This window comes from Mirounga angustirostris, unplaced genomic scaffold (assembly GCF_029215605.1).
Source record: "Mirounga angustirostris isolate CCGP_5_RB_7025 unplaced genomic scaffold, mMirAng1.0.hap1 SCAF_174, whole genome shotgun sequence".
NCBI lineage: Eukaryota > Metazoa > Chordata > Mammalia > Carnivora > Phocidae > Mirounga > Mirounga angustirostris.
Window position 1 is genome coordinate 45,563 of NW_026991882.1, and position 26,531 is coordinate 72,093.

A 26,531-nucleotide genomic window follows, 5' to 3' on the forward strand; every position below is an offset into this window, starting at 1 on the left:
CCAAGGAGTCCACATTAATAAGATCAGGAGAAGAACAATAATAGCCCTAAAGCGTGCCTCTATTCTGAAGCTGACCCCCATGGCTTTGAAGAATTGAAACTCTTTGACATTGGTCATGATTATAGTGGGCAAAGCTGCAAAACGTAAGCCAATGTTTTCCTAATAGTATGTTGGGTGTATTTTGGAGATGTGACCAGAGTAGAGTAATTATTGCATCGTTACCTCCGCGCTGCAGTCATCTTCTCCTCTTCGTTCCCTTGATCAATAACACCGAGCCATTTGTCATAGAGATCAGACAAAAATATACATCCTGGGATATTTCTTAGGAAATACTTGTGGAGATAAAAATAAATATGTATATATATTACAGAAAATATGTATTGGAAATATTACAGAGAAAATATGTAGTTAAAAAATTCAGTTCAGCCCCCACTTCCTTCACAGATACCCAAACTGGGACCCACACGGAGCTTGGCTCTGACTCTCCATTGACTTGCACACGCAGCATCAGGTGCTTGGATATTCTCCCCCTAAATGTTAGAGGCATTAAAGCAGAGCTTAGGCTGTGGTAGAAATGAAGATAAAGCTCCCTTCTATCATCTGGAACTTATTTTCTTTGTGTGCTTTTTTTGCAAAGTACCACAAACTGACAGGGTCTGGCTATAGACCATCCTAAATCCTATTAGCTTCTTGGACAGAAATACGCTTACCCATGTTGCTTGTTTTAGACACAGTGCTAGCTCTTAACTCTAGCAAGAAAAGGCCTGAAACAATCGAAACAGAAACAGGTGGGCTCTTGCACACATATTAGGAAAGAACTAGGTGTTCTCACTCGGGGTATGTGTGCTCCCTGGAAGAAAGCTACTCGCACAATTGCTTCATTCTTCCTTTTCTTAACTGTCTAAAAGTCGAGAGTCTAATAGTAGACTCACTGAGGTCCTGAGGATAGATTCATTTCTAGATTAGGTCCATTCCCAGTTTTTTGACATGATATTATAAAGGCCAAAGTTGCAGAGTCTGTTTCTCCACCAAGATCCATCAACTTCAGGAAGAGAAAACTTTAGAAATGTCTAAGCACTATGCCCACATGTGCATACCTTCTTCCTAGTCGGTGCTTATAACACCGAATCAGGAAGGAACCTCCTAACTCTTTTTTTTTTTAATGATTTTTTTTTTAAAGATTTTATTTATTTATTTATTTAAAAGAGAGAGAGAGAGAAACAGCATGAGAGGGGATAGGGTCAGAGGGAGAATCAGGCTCCCTGCTGAGCCGGGAGCCCGATGTGGGACTCGATCCCAGGACTCCGGGATCATGACCTGAGCCGAAGGCAGTCGCTTAACCAACTGAGCTACCCAGGCACCCGGAACCTCCTAACTCTTGCTAGAAAATCGATTCCATGTGCTCACCTTACAGAGGGCAACACTCATCTTGCTACGTAATGTATCAGCATTCTTCTCCTGTCTCCTGATGCCTATATGTATATTACTACTGGATATCACTATGACCGCAGTGTAGGAGTGGTTACCTAAGTCATTTCTGGACTTTGCTATTGATCACATCTTCGAACATTAACGGGGGACAAGGGAAGACCAAATGTGACTGAGATTCTAAGACTGTAGTCATTACTACGTTAACATAGGGTTGTTCAGAGCTGTTCATAAGTGCCAAGGTGGATGGATTAAATTCTTTCCCTGTTCTATTTCTTTTGGAAACTTTGACTTCACTAGGAGGGTGGTGAGAATGTTTGCATGGGTAAACAGTGTGTATGTGTCAGTGCGTATTTTGAAATTTATTATCATGACTAGTAGTCATTTCAGTATTAGTATTTTGCATGGCGACTTCAGGAGTGAAGGCAGGGTAGGCGGTGTGTGGTGAAAACAGAAAGAATTTCTAACATATGGGGCTTTTAACTCCTAAAGTAGCTTCCTTAAATTTTGATTTTGTCAAGCGTTTTTCAGCTTGTCAGGTTCTTAATCTATTATGCCCATTATGGTTCTTGAGCAGTCATGATGAAAGACACCAATCATAGCTTCAGTTACTCGTGTGTGGATAATGCTAGAACCTTCCCTACCTTTAAGACGGATGCGACCACATGAACAGATTCGCTGTACAGGTCCACTTTGACCCCAGAATTTAGTTTCTCCTTTAGGACCCTGGTTGATTTTATATTGGGTGATTTGCTGAAGATGCATTCTGTGAGTGACCCTTTTTGATTAATAAAGGAAAGCATATCCTGTAGGAAGAAAAGAAAATTATATCGCATCTCATACCCCAAACGCAGAGCTCAAGCTTGCCTCCGTTTTGAAAGAGGAGGGGAATGCAATGGTACACTGTTTTTGAGCTGAAAGGACTAAAGTCAATTTAGATTGTTTTTTTTTTCAGTGTCTCTCTATATACTTTCTACCCATATATCCATTTTACAGTCATACACTGAAACATTTTAAACACTTCTTTTAAGCAGATTTTCCTTTCCATTGAGTTTCCACTCTTAAATCAAAATTCTCTGCTTCAAGGCCTTTGCACAATCACCGTCCGTTTCCTACTTTACCATTCTTTTCTCATTATTGCCTTACATAGATGCTCTCCCCCAAGTATGGAAGTCTATTTAGGAAATACACATTTCCCATTTGTTTATTTCTCTTTAAGTGAGTGTATACTCCATTCCTACTTGTTCTATTTCTTTCCCTCTTTTAAAGTCAGGCTCAGAAACTCTCTTCTCTTTCTCTGATTACCCTCCCTTCTCATGAGTCTTTCATTGTCTTTTGCTGTATCTTCATGTCCTCTCCCTGCTGTGTAGAATCTTAATAAGGGCTGGACTCAGGGAATAAAATGGATCTGAAGTCTATTATGCTACTTATCTATTGTGTGAGCTGGGGCACATACATCCTGTACTGAGGCTTTTCTGATTCGTTTAAGAAGTGTGGAGGATGATAATCCTAGCTACCCTCTAAATTTGCTGTGATGCAAGGACCTGGGGTAGTAGCTAGCAGGTAACATGCTAGCTAAGATGATTCATTTCTTCATAGCTAGCAGAACGTTCCCTACATCCCGTACAGTGCTTGCAGAGACACCGAATACTCAGTCAATGTCCACACTGACAATTCACTACAGCAGTTTGAGATAACACAGGCCAAACTCTGTGGCTTTCATTTGACATATTCTGTTAGGATTAACAGATTCCTATTTGCCAGAGGATGAGTCTATGCTCGTGTCAGATGTTTACAGTTGTTAGACTGAGTAGACTCTGCTGAAGGAGACTTGAGACTCATGTGAGTTCAGGAAGGCAATGAGGGGAGAGTGTGAAGATGAGGTGGACTCTCAGAGACTCACATACACAGAGTCCATTTTGACTGATCTGAACAAGCCTCCGCATGTCTTTGTGGAAACAAGACCCAAGTGGAATGGAGAATGTCTTTTCCTGTTGTATTTGCCTCATGACTCTGCAGGACCTAAATCAGATTCTATTCTTTGAAATAACAGTAACAGAGCTTCTCAGCCAAAGCCAGGGGCTGTCTAATGACTTCTCCATTTGGGAATAGATTTGGATGAGGACACGTGGCCTCTCAGAGTGTCCCCTCCTCAGAAGGGCTATAGAAGACCAAAAGGAGATGACCTACCAGGATTGGGAAGGGCAAGTTGTCTTTATTACACACATCCATGAGGGAAACTCCAAAGAGCTGTCCTGGCTTTGAAGAAGGTGGGGTTGTGCACTGGCTGTCCTGGCTAGTGCTGGAGCCGAGACAACAGGCCCAGTCTCTGAAAAAACCGCTTTTAACTGTCTTCTGCCTGTAATCTAAGGAAGAAGTGAGATTAGTAGTAGTAGTTGTTGTTTTATTCGCTTAACCTTCTTTTCTTTTTTTTTCTAAAGATTTTATTTATTTTTTGATAGAGAGCCAGTGAGAGATGGAACACAAGCAGGGGGAGCGGGAGAGGGAAAAGTAGGCTTCCCACCCAGCATGGAGCCTAATGCAGGGCTCAATCCCAGGACACAGGGATCATGACCTGAGCCCAAGGGAGACGCTTAACAACTGAGCCACCCAGCCATCCCGCTTAACCTTATTTTCACCATTCCCATTCTACGGTACATTCACTGCAATGGCTAGAAGAGGGAAACTGAGGCATTTTTTGTGTAGAATTTTCCATGTTTTGAAATTGGCCAATAGCATTCTTATGGTGTTAACAGTTGTTCCCCAGATCCTGCAAACTGATGGTTAAACCTAGAGACTTGATCAGACTTAGTGTCAATGCTTTCAATCCCATCTACTGCCCGTTGTGCTTTATCATGAGGCACTTAACTTGTTGTTTGTTTCCTATTGGTAAGTATGATTAGTGGATTCATCCAGTGTCAGATCTGATTTTAAAAGCTCAAAAGATCTGGTATTCAAATCAAGCTGAGTTTGTTAATCATCTGCTTTCACAGTGAGTCTCCTTCCAGTCTTAAGTTTCCTCTTTGGCTTTCTGAGTGCTCAACTTTTTTTTTTTTTTTAATTTTATTTATTTATTTGGCAGAGAGAGACAACGAGAGAGGGAACACAAGCAGGGGGGGATTGGGAGAGGGAGAAGCAGACTCCCACTGAGCAGGGAGCCCAATGCAGGGCTAGATCCCAGGACCCTGGGATCATGACCTGAGCTGAAGGCAGACGCTTAACGACTGAGCCACCCAGGTGCCCCTGAGTGCTCATCTTTCTATGATCAAAAGGATCTGCCTCTCATGACATGATCCGCCTGACCCCACTTCTCAGGTGGCCTCTGGTGTCTCTGCTCTGGGCCATCCCCAAGGATGACTCCCTGCATTCAGGGTTCTTGGGAAATAGTCATTACATGCTGGCTATGTGGTAAGATTCCAGGTGACTGTGTTTTCTTGTGATACCCCACCAAGCTACCCAGAGATGACTTTTTTTTTTGTAAATTATGTTTGATATTTACGGAAAAGAGTCTAATCCACAATGAATTGCACCCAATTCCTCACACATACTCAAACATACATGTATATACACCATACCAGTACAAGGCTTGAAAGAAAACATACAAAAAGAAAAACAATGAGAGATTATGAATGCCTGATTTATCCCCAATTTCCAGAGATGATTTTGAATTACCCAACATTCCCTATCAAAGGAATGCAGAAGAAGAGCTTTACAAAGAAAAGGTGATCTGCAGTGAAAAGCTGAGTTGAAAGTTTCTACTGCTCAGCTATGAATGTTTTCCTTATAAGATACCTTAACATTTGCTTATAAAATCTGCTTAAATAACTGAATTCTTTAAAAGTCCACAGAGGAGCCAAGCTGTAGAAGGATAAACAAATGAGCAACATTTCACCAAACACCCATAAACACCTGTCCACTGGGCTTCTCTGGGATGTAGTGAGTGCATCACCGTATCCACTCACGTGGGTGGCAACACTCATGGCACTTGACCAGAGAGACCAGGATCTAAGAACCAGAAGCATCCTGGTTCTGCCACCTAGTTAGATTACTCAAAAATTCTTAAGCTTTGGTTTGCTTAACTTTAACATAAATGCTGCTGCCTACAACTCGTTGAACTAAATGTAATGTACTACTCAGCACAAGGCATGGCTCGTGGCAGCCTTGATAAAAGTAATTTCCTTGCTCAGAAGGCCTCAGGCAGTCTAGACATCAGTCTCTTCCCCCTCCAAAGCAGACATCACTCCCATTCTCTATTTGATTTTGCAACCTCTAGAAGGTAGGCAATCATGAAGGATGGCTACCACTTTACTTAACTAAGGCTCTTTCTTCCTGCTCTGAAATTGATACCGCTACCATTTTAAAAGGAGAGAAGAAAGAAAGCAAACACATTCTTAAATCCAGGAGGAGATTCCTGTACATCAAAATGTATGCATTTGCTGAAGATACGTGTTAATATGTAAGTTGAGTTGTTGTATGCAACCTGGGTTCCCTACTCTTCCCCTAGTTTTATTATTTCTAAAACTACCCAAATATATTCCATTCTTCAGCTTTAATAAGAAGAATGCTCTTAAGAAGAATGTTGTATCCCTTGGTACAAAGCTATATATCTAGCTACTCTATGAGTATACAGAAAATAAGTACACATTGAGTCCTATACTTTCTCCAAGGTATTTTCAGGCTTAGCTGGATGTTTCATAATGTACATTATTTGCTGTTAGAGGTCATGTTGCCTCTATTACTAATAAAAATATATGCTATAGCCATGAAAAATATAGGAATGATTAAACAAGCTAACTTTATGGAAACCTATTCTTTCTTAAACAGTCCTGGCAAGATTTGGGTTAATGTTTCCTAATGCTTGAATTAGGGTATGAATATTAAAAAATAAAATTTTTGAAACTTTGTGCTTATAGAATAACAATCATAACAATAAAATACTTTCTATTTTGGCCCAATACTTCTCAGATGAATAACACATTTTCATCAGAGAAAAAAATATCAATGGGAGAATACTGGAATGGTAGGGAAAAAAATAGCAAGAAGGAAGATGAAAAAGCCCTGACCATAAACATTCAGTCTCGCTCCAGCCTTGACCTGTGTCTGAAGCAGACATGGAAAGTGGGGGCAGAATTGAGACTTGAATTCTAACTGTAAGCCCAAGGCCACTTCAGCCTAAGCCCAGAATAAATCCAATTCAGTTCCATAACTCTTTACTCCACTGGAGTTCTTCCATTCCAGGTGCGTCTAAGCCATGCAGTCATTTGATTCCATCCTGTGATGGCCTGAGATACTAGATAAAACCCTGGAATAGGGAAGACCTGTTTCCAGGCCACAAACAGCTTGTGCTCTAAGAAGACACACAGATGTGTACTCACATAATTATATGTAGAAAGTGTTCTGGGGATACAGAGAAAGGAGCTAACAGTCTACCTAGGAGAATTAAAACAAGCACACAACCTTCCTCGAAGTGAGTTGGGTCCTAAGACCTTTGGGTTTCTCTAAGCTCGATTCTGTGCAGTTTTGGGGTTCTTGCCTCTACTGTTCCTCCCCACCCCCCACAGAGAGAGTGAGCTCTGTGTCCTCAATTTGTGGGCAAGAGTGGAGACATGAGCCAAGAGAAGACACCTGAAGAAAGGGAAGGGGCTCACCTCTCCCTTGCTCATTCTGCGCCGGGTGCCTGGGCTTCAGGATGAACCGGCCTTGCATCTCTGCGAACCCCTGCTCCAGAAGGAGGGACTCCTGGAGGGTGGAAGGAGAGATGGAGTCCTCTGGTGTCTGCGGCAGCAGTGTGGTAGATGGAAGATGGCTCATTTTAATTCCATAGGGATGTTTATGTCCTATATGGAAAAAATATAGATTCAGGCTGATGGTGATGGCTCTGATCAAATCCCCCTTCCCATGAGTGTATGCATCACACTGGTATATGCTGCTATTCTCCTGGGGCTTCTGGCACTCACTCTGTGCCTCCTGAGTGAGCATCATATTCGCTCTTGTTGGAGACACCCTGCAGAAAGCAGGTGCCCAAGGAAAAGATTTTAAAAAGAGAAAAAAAAATGTAAAGCATGTTACTTTACTTGGAATACAAAGATTCATCAGTGCATTGCACAATGCTGACTTTTGCTGTGTTTCCATCTGAGAATATTTAAGGCCTTCTAGTTTCTGCCTTGACACTAACGAGATCTGCACATCTTAGGCAAATTACTTGACCCCTCTGAGCCTTACATTCATCCTTTGAAATGCTTGCCCTCACACAAACTTATAAGGATCAGAGTAAATATATTAATATGCATTGGTGGGTAATATTTTTTAAATAATTGAACATATATATTAAGAATTGCTATTCTCTCTCACATAATGTCAGTTGAGCAGATTTTTTTTTCATTTCCTTTTGTCAATTTCTAGAGGCAGAGCTACTCAAGGGCAGTGGGATGGGTTGCCTTTATGCTTTATACTTCCCTCCCACTGCTGCCCTTCCTCCAAGGGGAGTCCTGCCAGGTGATGATCAGAGGGAAGGCTGAACAGTGTTGGGAACCCAGAAGCAAAGTGCAAAACGATGTTTACAGAGTGGAAAACTGCACCCAGAGTCAGTGAGAGTTGCCTGCCAAGTGATTTGTTTTGTTCTTGTATGCTTTAAATTGTTTCCTCTCTATAGAATTCTCAAAGACCCTGTGCTATAGGATATGGATCTCATTTTTTAAGAACAGAATGGAAGTTCTCTTTCTGTCATTTCTGATTTATTATTGAATGTAACTTGGGGAGCTTTTGCTGTTCCTTCTCATCTGTCATAGATGCAGTGTCAGTGATGTGTTCACAAGAATCACAGTGACTTCCCTCTTTTAAGGAAAAAGAAGCTTCTACGACAGCAATACAACCAAATCACAAAGATAACCAGGAGATAATCCGCAATTGAGAATTGAGAGCATTGGTAAAAAATGCATTTTGAATGCTGCCAATGGATCATCATGAATGACAGGCTCTCCGGATTCCTTAGAGCTGCCTTGGTGTGTGAAGCTGCTCAAAGTCTAAAAAGTTATCATCTATATTGTTTTACCTAAATTAATGCACTTTATTAAAATAAATATATTTAAGTATTTGACTTTTTTCCTTTTTGTGGTTGGCCGACTTTTACAGAGATGTCAATATTAATATGAAACATGAAATGGTGGGGGGGATTTTTTTCCTCAGCTATGCCCTTGGTGACTCTCTGTATTCTAAGACTGGGAATATACATTTCGTAGAAAGAAATTGGTTATTTAGATTTCCAGATCACTTGAAAATATTCTTTAGATAACTTGAAAAAGAGTAATAGCCTCACGGGATTATTTTCTTTTTAAGATTTTATTTATTTATTTGTCAGAGAGAGAGAGAGAGCACAAGCAGGGGGAGCAGCAGGCCAAGGGAGAAGCAGCTCCCCACTGAGCAAGGAGCCCAGGACCCTGGGATCATGACCTGAGCCAAAGGCAGACACTTAACTGAGCCACCCAGGCATCCCGCCTCACAGGATTATTAAAAAGATTTTGAAAAACGCATGTAAGAAGGAATGCTCTAAGATTTCTAGCAGAAATCATTGTCACCATTACCATACATTACTATACTTCAAGGTCTGCTACAGATCCTCTCTTTTTTCTCTTGTTTTTTAATCCTTCTATTTTTGGTAAGCACTGAACAATTTTGCTAATCCAAAGATTTTTTTTTAGAGGACTTGTGCTAATAACTATTTTAGGAGAGGTGTAATCTGTTTATCAATAACCTTAAGAACAGTGATGGAAAAAGCCTGAGAAACAACAAAGTGCAGGTAGTTTAGTCAGTGAAGACTTGAGGAGTTTAAATGTGATTATCTCATTCTCTTTATGATGCTGAGAAAACTTCTGGGCACAGAGCAGGTGTTAAATACATACCTATACCTGGATTCAGAGACATGATTGGATTTTAGCGGATTCTCACAAAATAGAGGCTATTTAGTTGTTAGGAACTGGAATTCAAGACTGGAATATGAAAAATAAATGTATGGGAAAAAAAAATTCCAATTCTATGCTTTCATACCTAAGTGAGTAAATAAGTAAGTAAACAATAAACAAAAAAATTTTTAAGACAGCTCCGTTTGTCAGGTAAAATGAAGTAGAAACGAAAAATTTACATTTCTCTCCCTAACTAGACCTTAAGCTGATGAATGAAGAGATGTCCTCAGTGCCTGGGAACAAGTAAGCACCTGGTAATTCTTTAATAAACGTGAGAGTGAATATTGCATGTGATTTTCACTTTTAAGGGTATTTAAGCTGAAGACAGAACAACCATTACTTTGAGATGTAGAGTTACAATTTTGAACCTAATCAATCCCATCTTAGATTTTCCCTGACACTTACCAGTGAGTGGGTGTGGGGACGCTTCCTTGCCAGCACTCACCCACAGCTGGTAGTCTTTCTCAGAGCCCTTGGAAACAAAAAGAACTATGCATCATAACAAATCTTTCACAGTACTTGAAGAACACATTTCCTTTGCATTTCTCTGTTTCCAGAAAGAAAGAATTGGGGCCAGTATAAATGCCATTTGGTCCATGGAGGTAGCTACAGTACTTGTTAACTTGTTCCCTCATAGCCTCCAGTGGACCGTCCCAGGTTCTTGTCATTTTTGATAAAGGCCAGGAAACCACAGTACAATCAGCCCCTCACGGTGTGGGTGGCCCATGGCCTAAGAAATCACAGTTGTGCCCCTTCGCTAAGGAGGAAACTTCTAATCTCAGAGTCCTGCCTTCCGCTGTCTCTAGATTCCTTGGATAATGCTGGCTTTTGCCGCCAAATGTCCCTGCCCTGACATGCATATTGTCCAGAGAGCCATATACCCTGCTATGACTATTCCTGAGCAAAGTAACTTGAAAGGCATCAATAGTTCCGCAGCCCTGGGCAAAAGGAGACAAACGCCCAAGAGGCCTTGAGGAGTTAGTGGACTGAAGTCAGCCACTGGCTTTGGTGCAGGCAAGCCCCACTTCAGGGAGAGAAAGAACAAGGACTCTAACCTAGACAACATATCAGATGCAGAAAACAATTACTCCCAGCAGAATTACCGCCCAGTAAACCTGGAAGTCCTACTTGAAACAAACACATCTAAATTATAAAGATCGCTGAACTATTTTAGAGAGTCTTCCAGGAGACTAAAGCAAAAAATGTTTGACATGGAGTTGTTGGTGATAGGTACTATGCTTGACCTGGACTCCTGATTAAAAATCATGGTCTTGCCCTTATGAAGAAAGGTCATAGGTATGGACACAGACACACACACAGACACACGCAGACACACAGACACACACACATAGCTAAATCTGCTCAAAATTGTATTGCAAATAACTCGTGAGAGCTAGTAAGGTAGGGTAGGGTTTGGAAATGCTATGCTGGAATCCCTTAAATCAGGCATACATAAAGCCAAATAACCCCAATTCTTCATTAAAACAGAAATTCTTTGTGTGGTGAGATTGATCACTTTATGCAAAGGAAAATCACAAACATGAAATAAAATGAGCTTCATCATTAATCAATCTCCTCAACTTCATCCCTAAAACCACTCACTCTCTGTCTAAGACTTAATTCCTATTTAGGGTATATATATCATACAGGTTAGAAATCAATGTAGATATGTGCTTTACTCAGTACATATAAATTCAATTTTATTTCAGATATATTATTAAATTTTGTTTGTACAGAAATCATTGATTTCTTATGCTAAATTCCAGTTGCCCTGAATTTTTAAGGGGCTTTATTATACCATTGGGTCAGACAGAATTTAAGTAAGAATCTTGTAATTATGTCATGTCATAATAGCAAGACATTTTTGCATTTATAGAGGATTTTATATAAGAAGCTGTGCTTTACAAGTGCTCCCTTCAGTTCTGTCCATCTGACTATCACTCTCCCTCTCTTTTCCCTTAGAAAACCTCATCCTCAAATATGTCCATGTCTTTCATCAAAAAAAAAAAAAAAAAAAAAAAAATCCAGCAACTCACACCAGCGCCATCAAAACATAAAGGAACAGGCCGTTAAAACCAAAACAAGATGAAAGTGATATGTACGCAACTGCCCCCAGATCATGGTCTTATTCAGAACTTGTCCTCTTTACCAGTTCATAAGGGGTGTGAGCCGCCTCATCCCAAGGAACTGCATCAAGAGGAGGTAGCTTCTAGCCATGTGGTCTTTATGTCAAAATGTACAACAAAACATATAATTTAGGATTCATCTAACTGGGATTGAGTCCTTGGGTGATGACCAGGGTAAACAGGGATGGGGAGGAATCAGGAATGAAGACACAGACAGAAGAGTCCAATAGAGGAGGAAATATTTAGAAACTTAGAAATATTTTATTGTCTGTGTATAAAATATATACAATAAACTGCATGTTGTTATTAGCACTCTAAAATTATAGCCCAATTTTATGCTATGATTTTGAATTCGCAGAAAATTTAAAATGGGAAGACAAGAAGAGCACCCATGTATAGGCTAATAATATAGCTTTGCTGCCTTCAATTTCTAAATCTGGGGGACAAAATATGACTATGATATGTATAATAATCAGCTGTCTTATAACGGGAGGTACACAACACACACACACACACACACAAATCTCAAAAGTCAAAGATGGTTTTTAAATTAAAAATAGTTTGCAAGGGTACTTACAGTTATTCCTAGCATTGGTAGTGACATGTTGATAATGTCATTCACTGTGTCTGAATTTGTTACTGTTACAGTTACAGACTGTAAAAAAGAAATGAGAAAAATTGCTATAAATTTTTAAAAATTTAAAGCAGGTGACCAAATAATTATTGTCAAATTATTATCCATACTCTAAAGGCAAAGCTTGTTTTCAGTTAATGACAAAGTAAAGCATATGTAGAGCACACACCCTTGATTATATTTTCATTTCTTTACATAACATGAAGCTAGTAGGAAACATTTCAGTGAAACATATATTTCCCTTCAAGGATTTGTGGCTTACAAAATATAGCAGCTTAAGCAAGAAACAGAAAAACAGAATTCCACGAGGGGACATGAACTGACCCTCAGCTCCATAAGGCTATTCCCAAAATAGAGAGGGGAGATAGTTTAAAAAGGAGGAGCTAGATACTTTTCTCTCTTCGCAATTACATACTCAGTTTCAGCAAAATCAGAATAAGAACCGTCTGTGACAGACATTTAAAAAAAAAAAAACTATTTAGTCAATACTTTCTTTGTGTCATCATGGTTACTAAGATTTCCATTGTTGAAATCTGTTGAGACAAATAAAACCAATGAGTCTAGGAAATGAGACTGAAAATGTTAGAAGTTTATATTCCATTCGCAACTCTGACAGTGAATAGTTACTTATAATATCTCTCTATCACACCTTATATTGAGAAACTGCTCCATACAACAAGGAAAACAGTTATTGAAAATTATCTGAAAGGGATGGATAGGAATCTGAGATGATATCGATAAAAGTACCCGAATTCCAAAAGACATTTTAAAATAGGACAATATGTAACCAACCACGCATACACTTTTTATAACATTATTAGGCAATGAGGCCTGTGTTCTTTGAGAAACAGTGCATGAAGAAGACAAGCAACAGAAGTGGACACTCACAGTCCTTAAAAATATTAAAAACAAAGTTAAAAGAAACTTGTTCTTTCATTGTATTTTTCTTCTTATGAATTGAAATGCAATTGCTTGATATGACAGATGGCCCAAAAGTTGCTTGATAATCGAACTTTTATAAACAAAAGTGTTCATTGATTTCAAACTACTTGAGCTTTAAGGATTATAAAAAAAAGTGTTCAGAACCTAGCAGTAGGACTCAGAGCACCCAAACTCAAGGATATCCTATGTTAAATTGTCTAGGAGGGGCTTCCTATGTTAAATTGTCTAGAGGATTCAAGACTGGGTCTTAGCTTGAAATTTAGTTAGAAGTAATGGCTCTGCTATTTTTTTTAAGATGTCTGAAAGCCTTTCAGTACAACTTAAAAAGTTTCCCACAAATTTTTTTTTTTTTTTAAGATTTTTGTTTATTTATTTGTCAGAGAGAGAGCACAAGCAGGGGGAGCCACAGGCAGAGAAGACAGAGGGAGAAGCAGGCTCCCCTTTGAGCAGGGAGCCTGATGCAAGACTCCATCCCAGGACCCTGGGATCATAACCTGAGTCGAAGGCAGATGCATAACTGACTGAGCCACCCAGGCATCCCTCCCATGAAATCTTTTTAAAGAAAAAAAAATCTCTTTTGAAATACTAATAATCACTTTTTAATTTATCTGGTCTGCAAGATAATGGTTTTCATGGTATAAGGAACATACTATGTTCAAAATAGTAATTCCAGAGATGTATGTATATTTTCCTGCATGTTGTAGGTTCTCCAAAACAGATAAATTCCAGTAGATAGAGCTCTCTGTAAACAAATGACTTCAGAAAAATAAGCTGCTTTTTGAAATAATTTAAAAGAAAAAGAAATGTTACTTTTTTTTTTATATGAGTCAAAGTGTTACTTAATATATGAAGAACAAGGAATATGTGATCAATTCTCAAGAGCTGAAGCCAACCCTGAGATGATCTAGATGTTCAGACTGTTAGCCAAAAACAGCTATTACAATAATGCTCAATGATACAAATGAAAATATGCTCACAATAAACGAAAGAGGCATCTTAGCATAGAAACGAAAAATATTTAAAAACAGAAATTTTTTATCTGAAAAATATCTTAAAGAAAAAATTTACTGACTAGGCTACATTGCATAATGGAGATGACAAAAAGAAGTCAGTGATTTGAAAATAGATAATAGAAATTATCCTGTCTGAAGAAGAAAAGGGGAAAAAAAGATTGAAAAAATTAAGAGTCTGAGGGATCTATGAACAATATGAAAGGGTCTAATATACATATAACTGGACTCTCAGGAGGAGAGGAGAGAGAAAATGGGGAAGAAAATATTTGAGGTAATCATGATCAAAATTTCCCAAATTTGGTGAAATTAAATTTATAAATTCAAGAAGTTCAGAATATGCCAAATAGGACAGATTCAAAGAAAACCATGCTTTGATACTTCATAGCCACACTGCTAAAAACCAAAAATAAAGAGAAACTCTTGAAAGCAGCTAGAGAAAAATGACAAATCACCTACAGGGGATTAATGTTTGATTGATCACAGACTACTCATCAGAAAGCACAAAGACAAAAAGACAGTGGAACATCTTTAAAGAGCTGAAAGGAAAAAGTTTGCGAACAAAATTCTACATCCCTCAAAATATCCTTCAAGAGTGAGTGTGAAATAAAGCCATATTCAGATAAGAGAAATTAAGAAAATCTGTTTGCACCAGGTCTGCACAAGAAATGCTAAGGATCATCTCTCTAGGATGAAATGAAAACAGTGTTAGAGGGAAACTTGGATGTTCAGGAACAAGTGAAGAACATTAGAAATGCTTATTTTGTGTAAATTATACATAAATAAAGTTGATTTTTAAAGATTTCAAGGTAATTTTCCATGGAAAATTCTGAGTGCAACCCACTGCCACAGCTGAAATCAAAGCAGGCAGAGACAAGAGTGTGCTCTGCTGCTAGAGAACCCTCTGGCCTTATCTCCTTCATGCAATGCATCTACCTGGTGCTTAGAAACCAATCAAAATATTTGCATGGCTTTTGCTTTGGCCAGGAATAACTACCCCTTTTTCCACCTTCAAATACTATTTTGTGTGACCTAGAGCTACTGTAAAGTATAACAGGAAAAAAAAAATGTCACTTAAAGATACCCAAAGTATCTTGTTCATCATTGCAAATGTCTTGGCTACTGCACTACAATTTCAGAAATCAAATTTTATACCAAGAATGGGCAACTGGTTTGATTTTTTTTCCCCCAACAGCCAAAAGAAAATGAGATAGAAATATGCTGATCCGTTAAAAGTGTCATCCCTCTGAGCTCAATTCAACCCTGATATTCCTTGGATCAAAAGACCTTTCAAAACCCCTCTGCAGTTGATATAACTACTAAGTGAAATACCTGACCCTTGAGTAGATCCTGTACTGGAAAGGAGACATTATTGAGGTCAACTGACAAAATGGGAACATGGAAGGCAGAGTAAAGTATTACACCGATGTTAAATTTACTAAAGGTGATAACTGTGTGATGGTGATATAAGAGGATATCTTTATTCTTGGGAAATACCTAGGTTTAAGGATAAAGGGCCATGGCATTTGTATGACCCTCAAAAATAAGTATAACATACACATAATAGGGACAGAGAAAGAAAATAAATGATAAAGCAAGTGGAGTAAAATGTTACTAATAGCTGAATCTAGGTAAAGGGTGCATGGGGTGTTTTTTGTTTTATTTTTATACCTACAACTTTTCTGTGAGTTTACAGTTATACCAAATAAAGCGTCAATGGGGGGAGGGTGGAGAACTGTGGAAACAATCCAAACCATTCTGTACATAAGTAGTAACCATTGGGAAAAAATGTTTACTTCTAGTAGGAAATACCTGCATGTGAAAATCACCTTATTACAAGCCAGTGTTGTTGCTATTAGAAAGAACCAGGGAAATATTATGGATATTTAACATGCAATATTCTTTTCATGCTTAAGTACTGTGGCATGGATTCCTCTCACTTCATATTACCTAGGATTCACTCTTTATGTATACAAAGACACGTGTAGACAGGAAAATACATTTTCCCACATGGTACTTTTCTAAATACTCTCTCTCTTCTTATCTCTTGCTCTCTCCTTCCTACCTCCCCATCTCTCCCTCCCTCCCTCTCTCTATCTCCATCTCCATCTCTTTCATTCTATCTGAATCAGGAACATGGAATTTAATTTTTGGTCTTAAAAACACTTACACAGGCACAGTTCTTGATGTCCTCAGTGAAGATTCTGAGAGGAATGCTTTTGGGCTGGTCCTTCTCTTTGGCCAGATTGATGTACCTAATCAAATTCAATAATAACCCCAAATAGAGTAGGATGAATTAGCTATTAGCTTACTTTCAAATTGATCTATGTGGCTAAAATTTTCAACATACTCTGTTATTTTTAAATGCATGTAAATAAACTCAGCAACATCAAATTATGGGTTGGAAGAAAACATGCAAAACTATTTCAGGAAAGTAAGACATGACTCAGAAAACAACAGGTTGCTCTTGTCATGTAAGATGTGAGTAGCGGATCCAGTCATCAAAGCTTTCCTGCCTAGACTGGAGGGCCCAGCACCTTCAAGGGTAGGAATGAGAAGGTGCTTTGAGCATCACTCAGGAGAGTAAATTGCACTTAAGAAAATTTAATATGTATCTTTTGAGAATAATGTTAGCTCCAATCATTAGGTCTGAGAGAAGGGGAAGATGAGAGTGATAACCAGAATTTCATCAAAAATAAGCAATATGTGCATGTAAATAAGAGCAGATTATTTGCAGTAGCAGCCAGGGTACATCTAAATAAGAAATTATTTGAGGATAGTCTAACAATTTCTACTAAGTAGGGGAAGCATAGTGTGTGGGGGCACTGCTTTGAAGAGATTTATTCTTTTCTCATGGGTTAAAGATGTATAATATGTATAGTGACAAGATACCTTTGAAGGAAAGAATGCCATTTTTCCTTTTGTTCCGAAGAACTGCAATTTAAAAAAAATGGGAAGAAAAAATTAAGATACATACAATACTTATACTAGCAAAATAAGATCACCATTCCAGAAAAAAAATAGCAGCAGCCAGTTGTTAAGGATGTGGATGCATGTGTTAATATCATACTGTCCTCATAGTTGCGCTTTGGAGGGACCCCACTCTTTTATGAGCGTATTAAAGCAATGGGAAGTAGATCCTAAAGTGGGAGAAAAGTTGGTTTTGAATCTGAACACTTAATTGTAACTATGTGATGCAAGCTATGTGATCATGGGCACTTTGCTTAACTGCGCTGATCTTCAGTTTCCAGAACTGGAAAAGGGTTAATTATACCCCGAGTGTTCCTGCAGCTGCAAGTGCTATTCAGATATAAAGAACATTATTATTCAAATTAAATCATACTTAAGGAATTTGGCATTTGGATGGAACTATCTTGGCCCAGAAACAAGAATAGCTTTTTAGGAAGAAACACCTGTAATATTTTTATTTCTTTATACACATAGCAGATTGGAATGTGTTAAATTAGTTTCTAGAAAACATTCTTCGTTACTGTGATCCTCTGAGCAAGATCGATCCAGCTAGTGCTAAACTACTAAAGGTTAGTCTTTTCTCAACTAAAGTTTTCACAGCATTTAGTACCCAAAGTTGCGAATGTTTTAAGCCTCATGCATACATGGCCTTACCACTTACTAGCGTTTTTTTACCGTGGTAAACTACACAAAATAAAATTGACCATTAGTGACCTTTAGTACATTCACAGTTTTGTGCAACTACCGTGACTGTTTAGTTCTGGAACATTTTTTCACCCAAAAGCAAACCTGTGTCCACGAAGCAGTCACTCTTCCTTCCTTCCTGTTTCTAGCTCCTGTACCATATTTTGTGTATTTGTTGATAAACACTTGGGTTGTTTCTACTTTTGTTTGTTTGTTTGTTTTTTGGCTATTGTCGACAATGCTGCTATGAACGTTTGTGTATCAATTTTTGTGTGGACCTACGTTTCTCTTGGGTATCTATCTGGGGGTGGCATTGCTGGGTCGTATAGTAATTCTGTTTGACTTACTGAGGAACCATCAAACTGTCCACAGTGGCTGCCACATTTTATACTCCTCCCAGCAACACTGCTCCCCAACCCCTCCATCGCTGTTTCAGGATTTGTCCCATCTGGAAAATGGAACGCCCACTTAGCGTCCCAGCCTGCCTATGCGCATGGACACAGCTTCTAGTTAGCCATGCTGATCTGCAGAACAGTAATAACCACAAATAGCAAAAGCACTAGGTGCCAGGAATTGTTATAAATGCCTTCTATATGTTTACACAGCTTTTTAACTAATATAACATGTATAAGCCTGGCTTCCACATTTTCCTGCTTGTTAGGGAAAAAAAGTCTCTTGGAAACTCCCCTGTCAAAGACTTTATACATTCCCAATTGAAACTGTTTCCTTCCATTTGCAACATGGAGAAGACAGGAAGCAAGAGGAACTGAGAATCTTTACAGAAATGCGTCGTGGAAAAGAAGACATGCGGAGAGCATATAAATACATATTTCTTCCCAATAAGCTTTGAAAATTTCTCCTTAAGTCAACGCTGCATTATAGGGCTTAATAAATTAACAACTTGTAAACATTTTCGTTGTCTTCCCTTTGTGATGACGTGGGACATTTTGGTGGAGTGGGGTGAGGAGAAGAAAGAAGGGTGTTAAGTGCATGTGATGAACACTCATTGTGCAACACAAGAATGAGACTTGGGGTGTGGTTGTTTCAAACAGCAGATGTAAGTGTTGCACCACCCCTGTAAACTCAGGAGTGTCTGCTCAGGATGTCCGGGGTAGAGAGTCACATTCCCCATCCTCGTGTCAGCCTAAGAATGTGTCTTGCACAACTAACCTCTACTCAATGCAATCATACTTTTGTTTTAGATGGTCACCTCTCTAGAGACACCAACTAAGATAATCAGTACACAGCAATTCAGGCAACCTCATATTCAATGACATGATTAATTTATTTGTATAATTCCATACTATTTTTAAAGGAATGACCTTGGGAGTATAAGAGCAATTTTTCAAATTTAATTGGACTCTTTAATAGTACTTGCTCAAGAAAAATATGCCAGTGATTTAGAAACACACATACCCCCTGGGAATTAGGGGGCAGGATATTGGAGAGGGGTTCTAGAACCTCACTCTCTTGATTCTCCTTCCATATGCCTAAAACACCCAATTCCTCAAGTGGCTCCTAGAGCCCATGGGAAAAACCACTGATCAAAACCAAAAGAAATTACTCCAATAGTTCCCACTCTATGTTATCTACTTGCTCCCATTTGTACATACCTTTTGGGGGGAAGTACAAGGCAAATGAGTGTCATTATGGGAAGTCAAAAAGGGAGTCACTGGCTTGACATATAATCAGATTAAAATGTTTTTCTTTTTATCCCATGTAAATACAAGACCAAACGGTCGGTCTTACCTGAAGGTGGCCACAAAGGTCACCGTGGGCCAGCCCAGGATAAAGGACCTCCCAGCACAGATGTTGGCATCCTCCACTCTGTCCATACAGTTGGCAGTCCACATGGTGTTCAGTGGTATTTTCTTTTTTATCTTAAGTTTTTTCTTATACCTAGAAAGATACCCAAACAAGACCTCTGTTAGTTTGTTTCATAAATGTTATGGGAACAGCTGTGCTCATCAGAGACCAGTTCTCACTGCTCCAGGGCACAGCATGCCTCCCTTGTCTCTATTACCCTCTGTGCCCAGCACAGCAAATGGTGACATGACCTTTACAAAGTGTGTGTTGAGCGAAGTCTGGCCCTAGGAAGGCCCTGAAAACACTTCCTCAAATGGCAGCAAGTGGCCATTTTTCTGAATGTTGAGTGTTGAGTAAAGACTATATATTCCAGAGCTTTTTAAGAAAACCATTAATTCATTTATTATTGTTAGAATTTGTTTCTTATTATATATAGTTTTATGGTTATTATTATAGTTAATTATTCATTTATGACTTGCTTACTTCAAAAAGTATTTGAGGGGCTGAACAAAGCTACCTGATACACGATTTATAAAAATAGTCATACAATTTTTTTGCTTAAGAGACACAAACCAGGGGGCGTGCCTGAGTGGCTCAGTCGGTTAAGCATCCAACTCTTGGTTTCGGCTCAGGTGGTGATCTCAGGGTCTTGAGATCGAGTCCCCATGTAAGGCTCCCCTCTCAGTGGGGAGTCTGCTTCCCCTCTCCCTTTGCCCCTCCCCCCGCTCACGCTCATTCTCTCTAAAATAAATAAATACATAAATAAATCTTCAAAAAAAAGAGAGAGAGAGAGACAAACCAAGAACAAAAAATAAACTTGGATCAGAAAGATTTTTTTTGGGGGGGGGGATCAGAAAGATTTAAAAGTTATTTTCAACCTTAATTTTAAAAAAAAATACTTTCTAGCCTTTAAAGCATAGGTTATTTTCAATTTCCCTTCTTAAAATTTTATCCATATCATTTTCCCTTAGATTATGGCTAAAACTGAAAAACTGTTAGCCTACAGATTGAGCCCAATTTAAAAATCATCAATCCATCCATCAATCAATCCCAGATCAGCGGTCAGGAGGTCTTATATGTGAGTGATGGATACTTCCCATTTCTCTGAGGAGTCAGAAGGTGATCAACTTTGTCAGTGGTGAAATTGCTTTTTGACAATTTCTGCCTAATCTTCTTTGATCTCTAACATGAAAACCACCATATTGATTGATTTGGTTAATTCACAACTTTAACTCTCAGGTGGGCTTGGGATTTAAATAGTTATAAGCCCTCTGAGGGATGCTTAGGGAACTTGGACACACCACTCTGGAACTCCTTACTATTCAGAAACACATGTGGAAACACTAAACTAAAATGAGATCAAAGACACCTCATGTGCAAAAATCCCTGTGACTCCAGTGATTCATGGAACAATTAAAGCTAAGACTCTCCAATGGGTTTTATGAAATAAAAATAATTTTGCTGGACGCACACTTGAAGGATAATCTAGATTCAAAGTTTATGACACAATGAATAAAGTCATCGGATAAAATCATTATCAGATATCAGATGTCTGATTATCAGATAAAATCATTTTTCTAGATAGTAACTCCAAAGGCATTGTCAGGGTAAAAATATATGGCTAATGGGAAAGATAGACATATATCTGTTGGTTTTTAAGATTTTTTTTTTTTTCTAATGTAGGTATCTGTGTGTATACAGACACCCAAGGTACTGTGTGGGAACTTCCAAATACATTGACCTGGAAAAAGACATTTCAGTAATTCTCTCCTTAGTTCAAGAAAGCACCAAGATTATCTACTCCAAACCAAGGAGTTATCCCAAAGCCCAGAGCATGGTTTCGACTGTCCTATCACATTTGGAGCACTTATCATATGCCAAGCACTGTTCTAAATATTTTATAAATACAAATATAAAAAATGTAATCCTCAAACAACTACACTAGGTGGTCTTTATTAGCTCCATTTTACAAATAAGGAAACTCACAGAAAGGTCAACTAAATTGCCAAAGGCAAGAGAGTTTGAACCCAGACAGCCTAACTCATGAGCCCATGTTTGTAACCACTTGGCCTCTGTGGCTGCTGACCTATCGTTCCATGAACTACCCTTCTCATGTTTCCTACCCTCACTCAGCCTCACTTCGGTCCCCAGAGCCATCAGGCTTTCTCATTGGATTATCTGGGGAGTGAGAGGATAAATCTCAAGACATTATATTAACAAAGCTGGTTACTAGCTTGGAAATATTTAAAGTTTATTACAACAAAGCTTCATACTTCAGTGGATTCTTCTAGGGTCTTACTGCATTTCTTCACTCTCAATCACTGACCCAACTGGATTATCTCAGTAGAAATTAGAAAGTATTAATCTAATGTAAACTGACTTGAGGAGGAGAAAGAACTGTGGTTTTTATTTCTAAAAATAGTCCTTTATTATATTTGTATTAACATGATGGATATCACTCTTGCTTTCTGCTACCTCAACCTTTATACCAGAAGGGAAGCCCCAGTGCACTGTGGAAATTTACAGGATTCTAGGGGGATTTCCCCTGTTCTAAGATAGGGGTATCCTTTTACAGATGTTGGGAGTGGGGGTCCTGTTATATTCTGTAAGTAATTCTTTGTAATTTCACGGATAATGAGTTAATAGTCATCTTCATCTTTTGACCTAATTTAAATTCATTTTTTGTTTCATTTTATATTCTTTAATAACTACATATGAGGGATGTGATGTCTAAAGAACTAAGTTCAGTCCCTTCCTTTTTGTAAATTCTTCATGGGCCTCTACTAGTATTAATATCTTAATATTTATCAAGCAGATACTGTTCTTAAAAATAAAGTAATAATTTTCTTTGAAAAATAACTTATTTAGTATTCTAATGAATATCAAAAGTAATAAGGAAGGTTCCATCTGACCTCAATTCTTGAGAAATTTCTGAAGGCGTATGAAAAGAATCCCCAAACAATTTTCACTATTATTAACATCTTGTACGACTAGAGAAATATAATTTCTTTGTGAAGAAACAAACATTTAAATTCCTTTTATTATTACACACAAACTAAAATTCACTAATTTTGACAGAATACAGAGGTAGCAATTAGTCAACTACTTACCCAATTTGTGTTAATTTCTATAGCGTCAACCTAAAGATGAGAGTTTCCAGCTGAAGCCTGCAGGTGAGCTGAGGTAAAACAGAACCTGGGTCACCCCAACCCCTTCTTATGGCTAATTGGAAAACGTAGGCCCTAAATTCAGATGATTAATTTGAACAGATTGATTCAGGGCATAACACAATCCTCCAAGAACAAGGATGACAGGGATGAAACAAGGTTGTTAATGCAGGAGCTATTTCTTTTTAGTTGTTTCCTTCTAGAAAAAAAAAATGTAAACTTGTCCAATATTCACAGTGATCATAAATATACCCAAATGTTTACTATGGGAATGTTCTCATGGTCGTTTTCTAAAAACTGTGGCAAAAACTTGTACGCGGCCACAGCATGAAGTGCTGCTCGTGACTGCTAGGGACAGAATTGTGTCCCCTCCCCCACTGCTCCCCACAGTCTTACCGTGAAGCCCTCTCTGCCAATATGACCATGTTTGAAGAGAGAGCTTTTAAGCGGTAACTAAGTGTAAATGGGGCCATCAGGGTAAGGGCTTAATCCAGTAGGATTGGTGCCCTTGTAAGAAGAGGGAGAGAGAGCTCTGTGTGTGTGTGTGTACATGCAGGCGCTGAGGAAACCCCACAGGGCATAGGCGAGAGGGCAGCCATCTGCACGCAGAAAGACAGCTCTCGCGGGAACCTGACCCTGATGGTGTCCCGAACTTGGACTTCCAAAAATCTGTGTTCTCTCTCTGTCAAGGGCCTTGGTTTTAGAAGCCAAATTCAAGTGCCTGAGATCACTTACATTTTCTAATATTCCAAATGGATGTAAAAAGTATATAAGATAATCTTTCAGGAGCTGAGTCTCTTAAAGAGAACATTATTAAATACATTGATGTAGATTTTGTCACATCATAAAAACCCTTGCGTAGACACAAAGACCTATCTCAAAAGCAATATGTGAAGAGGAAAAATGTTGCACTTCTTTTGTAATAGTGAACCAATCAAAATAAAAAATTCAGCTCTTAAAAGGATGCAGTTCTCTCATGGGGAAAGAACACTGCCTTTATATAAAATCTTTTCAGCAGAACACCGTAGGTTCTGTAAAACCCGCTGAGAGGTAAGCAGTATCCAGGACAATAAATGGCTCTAGTAAGAAAAGAAAGGTCTTCTCCTCTCCCTAAGTGCTATAATAATTACAAAGATGAAAACAAAGTGAAGGACAACCTGTTCCCCTTATAAATCGAATGTGAGTGGTCTGCAAGGTCCCAAGGAGCAGGAAAGGAGTTTGCTGTTTGTTAGCGTGTCTCGGGCTGAGCATGCAAGAGTAGGTGTGGCATGGTGTGGCAGGAAGAGTGTGGCCTTGGGATGAAGGCAGGCCTGGCTTGGAGTCTCTCCCACCATTTCCCTGTGGATGACAGGTCCATTCCTGAGACTTCCTCCATCCCCACTTTCATTTCTGCAGTCGGTGGATGGTAACAATACTGGCCTTGGAGGGCTGTGGGGAAATTACACGAGGAATCTGTAATGCTCCTCGTGTGGTCCCCAGCATGCATCCCACACATTTTAGTCTCCTGTACTCACCTTGGTTAAATAAAGGGAATGGTAACTAGTCTGCTTTTTTAAAAATAATGATGTGGCCCTCTATCAGGAGGAGCAGAGTGCGTCATACGGACCTCATGCCAGGACCTGGACAGTCTTTTTCTCTCTGTCCTCCTCATGACATCACCACCTCCAAGGCTACATCTGTAGGCAATATCACTCATCTCAAATATATTTTACTATTTCTGTCTTTGCCTCTGATTTTTTTTTTTTTTTTTTGGACAGCTACACTACCTTCATTTCTCAGTTCACTAAGCATTCTGACCTATTTCTTACCAGATACCAAGCAGATTGGAGTTGTTTACTCAACATAAAGGAAAGGTTGATTTCAATAATGAGAGAGAATCTAGGTGTTCATGGAATGTTGTATGAAATTCAGAAAAATAGAAATAATAGAAACAGCAGCACCACACGTAGAATAAAAGCCTGTACTTTGAAAGAAACGGACCTAATTTCAAATGTAGACTCTACTCATCACTAATATGGTGACCTGGGCAAAACCTTCAGACCAGCATGCCCCATGCTTTCGGCTCCCATCAAATCAGCCTTCCTGAGCCCCTCCCCCCAGGGGTCAGGTTGCACCCACGTAGCCTGCCGGTCCCTCAGCCTAGAAGGTTCAGGCACCTTGTCTAGGACTGTGGCTGCTTCTCATCCCATAGATCGAGTTTCAGTGCTGCCACCTAGGAGAGACCCTCCTGGACTACCCCTCTCTCATACGTTCCCATCATCTCCACACGGCCCCCTGTCTACTTTCTATCAGAAGCACTAATCACAATCTATAATTACCCCTCTTATTTTTGTCATTTGTAAGTTCCAGGCAAGAGACACACTGCTTGTCACATTCTCTATTGTATTCTCTGCAGGGGGGGGGGGGAGGGGGGCATGGCACAAAACAAGACCTCCATAAGTACTTGTTGAATGAATGAAGGATCCAAACATGGGCAAAAACAAAAGAAAAAAAATGTCATGTCTTCTTATGGTAAGGGTTAATGGAAATGTAACTTCGTGATCATCACAAGGGCACGTTGCTTAGTATACATACTTGGTATCGGACACCAGCAAGAAATCGCTGAATAAGAAGAGGTGCCGCTTCTGCCTCCTCCAGCCTCTCTTGAGCTCGACGGGGCCGTGGATAAGCAGGGTATGGGCGGCACCCTCAGATGATGTAGTGCTTTTGCTGCAGGCATCCACCTCAACAGAAGAGCTCTTCCTGCAACCCACCAAACACCACGGAGCAGCTAGTTACTAGTCAAATACACAATAGAGTTTTATGCTAAATGTCAAGGTTCGCATAACACCAAAATTTAGTCTCAACCCCGAAAGCAGAGCTCCAGAGCTCACATTCAGGGATCGCTGAGTTATAGAAAGCTATTGAAAGAGATGAGGTCGGACGTCTGGGTGGCTCAGTCGGTTAAGCGTCTGCCTTCAGCTCAGGTCATGATCCCAGGGTCCTGGGATCGAGTCCCACGTCGGGCTCCCTGCTCAGCGGGGAGCCTGCTTCTCCCTCTGCCTCTACCCCTCCACCCTGTTTGAGCTCTCTCTCTCTCTCTCTCTCTCACATGCTCTCTTTCTCAAATAAATAAACAAAATATTTTAAAAAAGGAGAGAGAGATGAGGTCACTTGGTGAATTGATGCAGATGGAGAACAGTTTCAAGGACAAAGCCCTTGGGCATGCCAACACTTAGACGTGGGGTGGAGAAAGCAGCAAAGCTAATCATGAGCTTTTAGGAAGGGGAGGATCAAGAGGTAGAGTGTATTACAAGAAGGCAAACAAACAACAACAAACAGGACAATTGGTGGCCTAATATAAAACAAAATGATACGGTGTGTGTGTGAAGAATTAATTACAATTTGCTTTCATGTTAAGATAAAAATGAAGACAACTGAAGATTCTGGAAATTTACTTATCTAAATCTACCTAAATCTTATCTAAATCAATATTCAAACTTGGGGGAAAAATTCTCAAAGATCGGCAAAAATACTGGAAACATCAAAAAGTTTCTAAACACAAGAGTTTAGCTATTACTTGGCTGAGCTCTGACTGAGCTCTGATAGGACTTTCGGTCATCATAGGTAAAACAGCTAAATTGAACAGAATGCAAAAGTTCTTTCATAAATAGGACAAATATTTTCATAGACCTGGGAAAATTCTCTCTCGTGGAGCCAAGAAAGTGTCTCCTCCGAGAATGTAAACCCTGCTCTCTTCAGCTCAGCGGCACTGAATCTTACGAACCTGAGTAGCCTTTCACGAAGCTGGTGCTGAAGTTACTCAT

At 39.3% G+C, this 26,531-nt stretch overlaps 1 protein-coding gene across 1 annotated transcript; it reads right to left on the reverse strand.

Annotated features, from left to right (window-relative positions):
• Positions 1 to 150: 150 nt before the first annotated feature.
• Positions 151 to 26,531, reverse strand: LOC135363401 (rho GTPase-activating protein 20-like). The gene is made up of 11 exons (XM_064583948.1): positions 26,488 to 26,531; positions 25,300 to 25,467; positions 19,502 to 19,651; positions 16,991 to 17,032; positions 16,269 to 16,353; positions 12,090 to 12,167; positions 9,792 to 9,858; positions 7,077 to 7,265; positions 3,619 to 3,794; positions 2,073 to 2,234; positions 151 to 332 (listed from the first exon to the last, which is right to left on the reverse strand). Exons 1-11 carry the CDS (start codon positions 26,529 to 26,531, stop codon positions 219 to 221), a joined length of 1,275 nt encoding a protein of 424 aa, XP_064440018.1. The 3' UTR covers positions 151 to 218.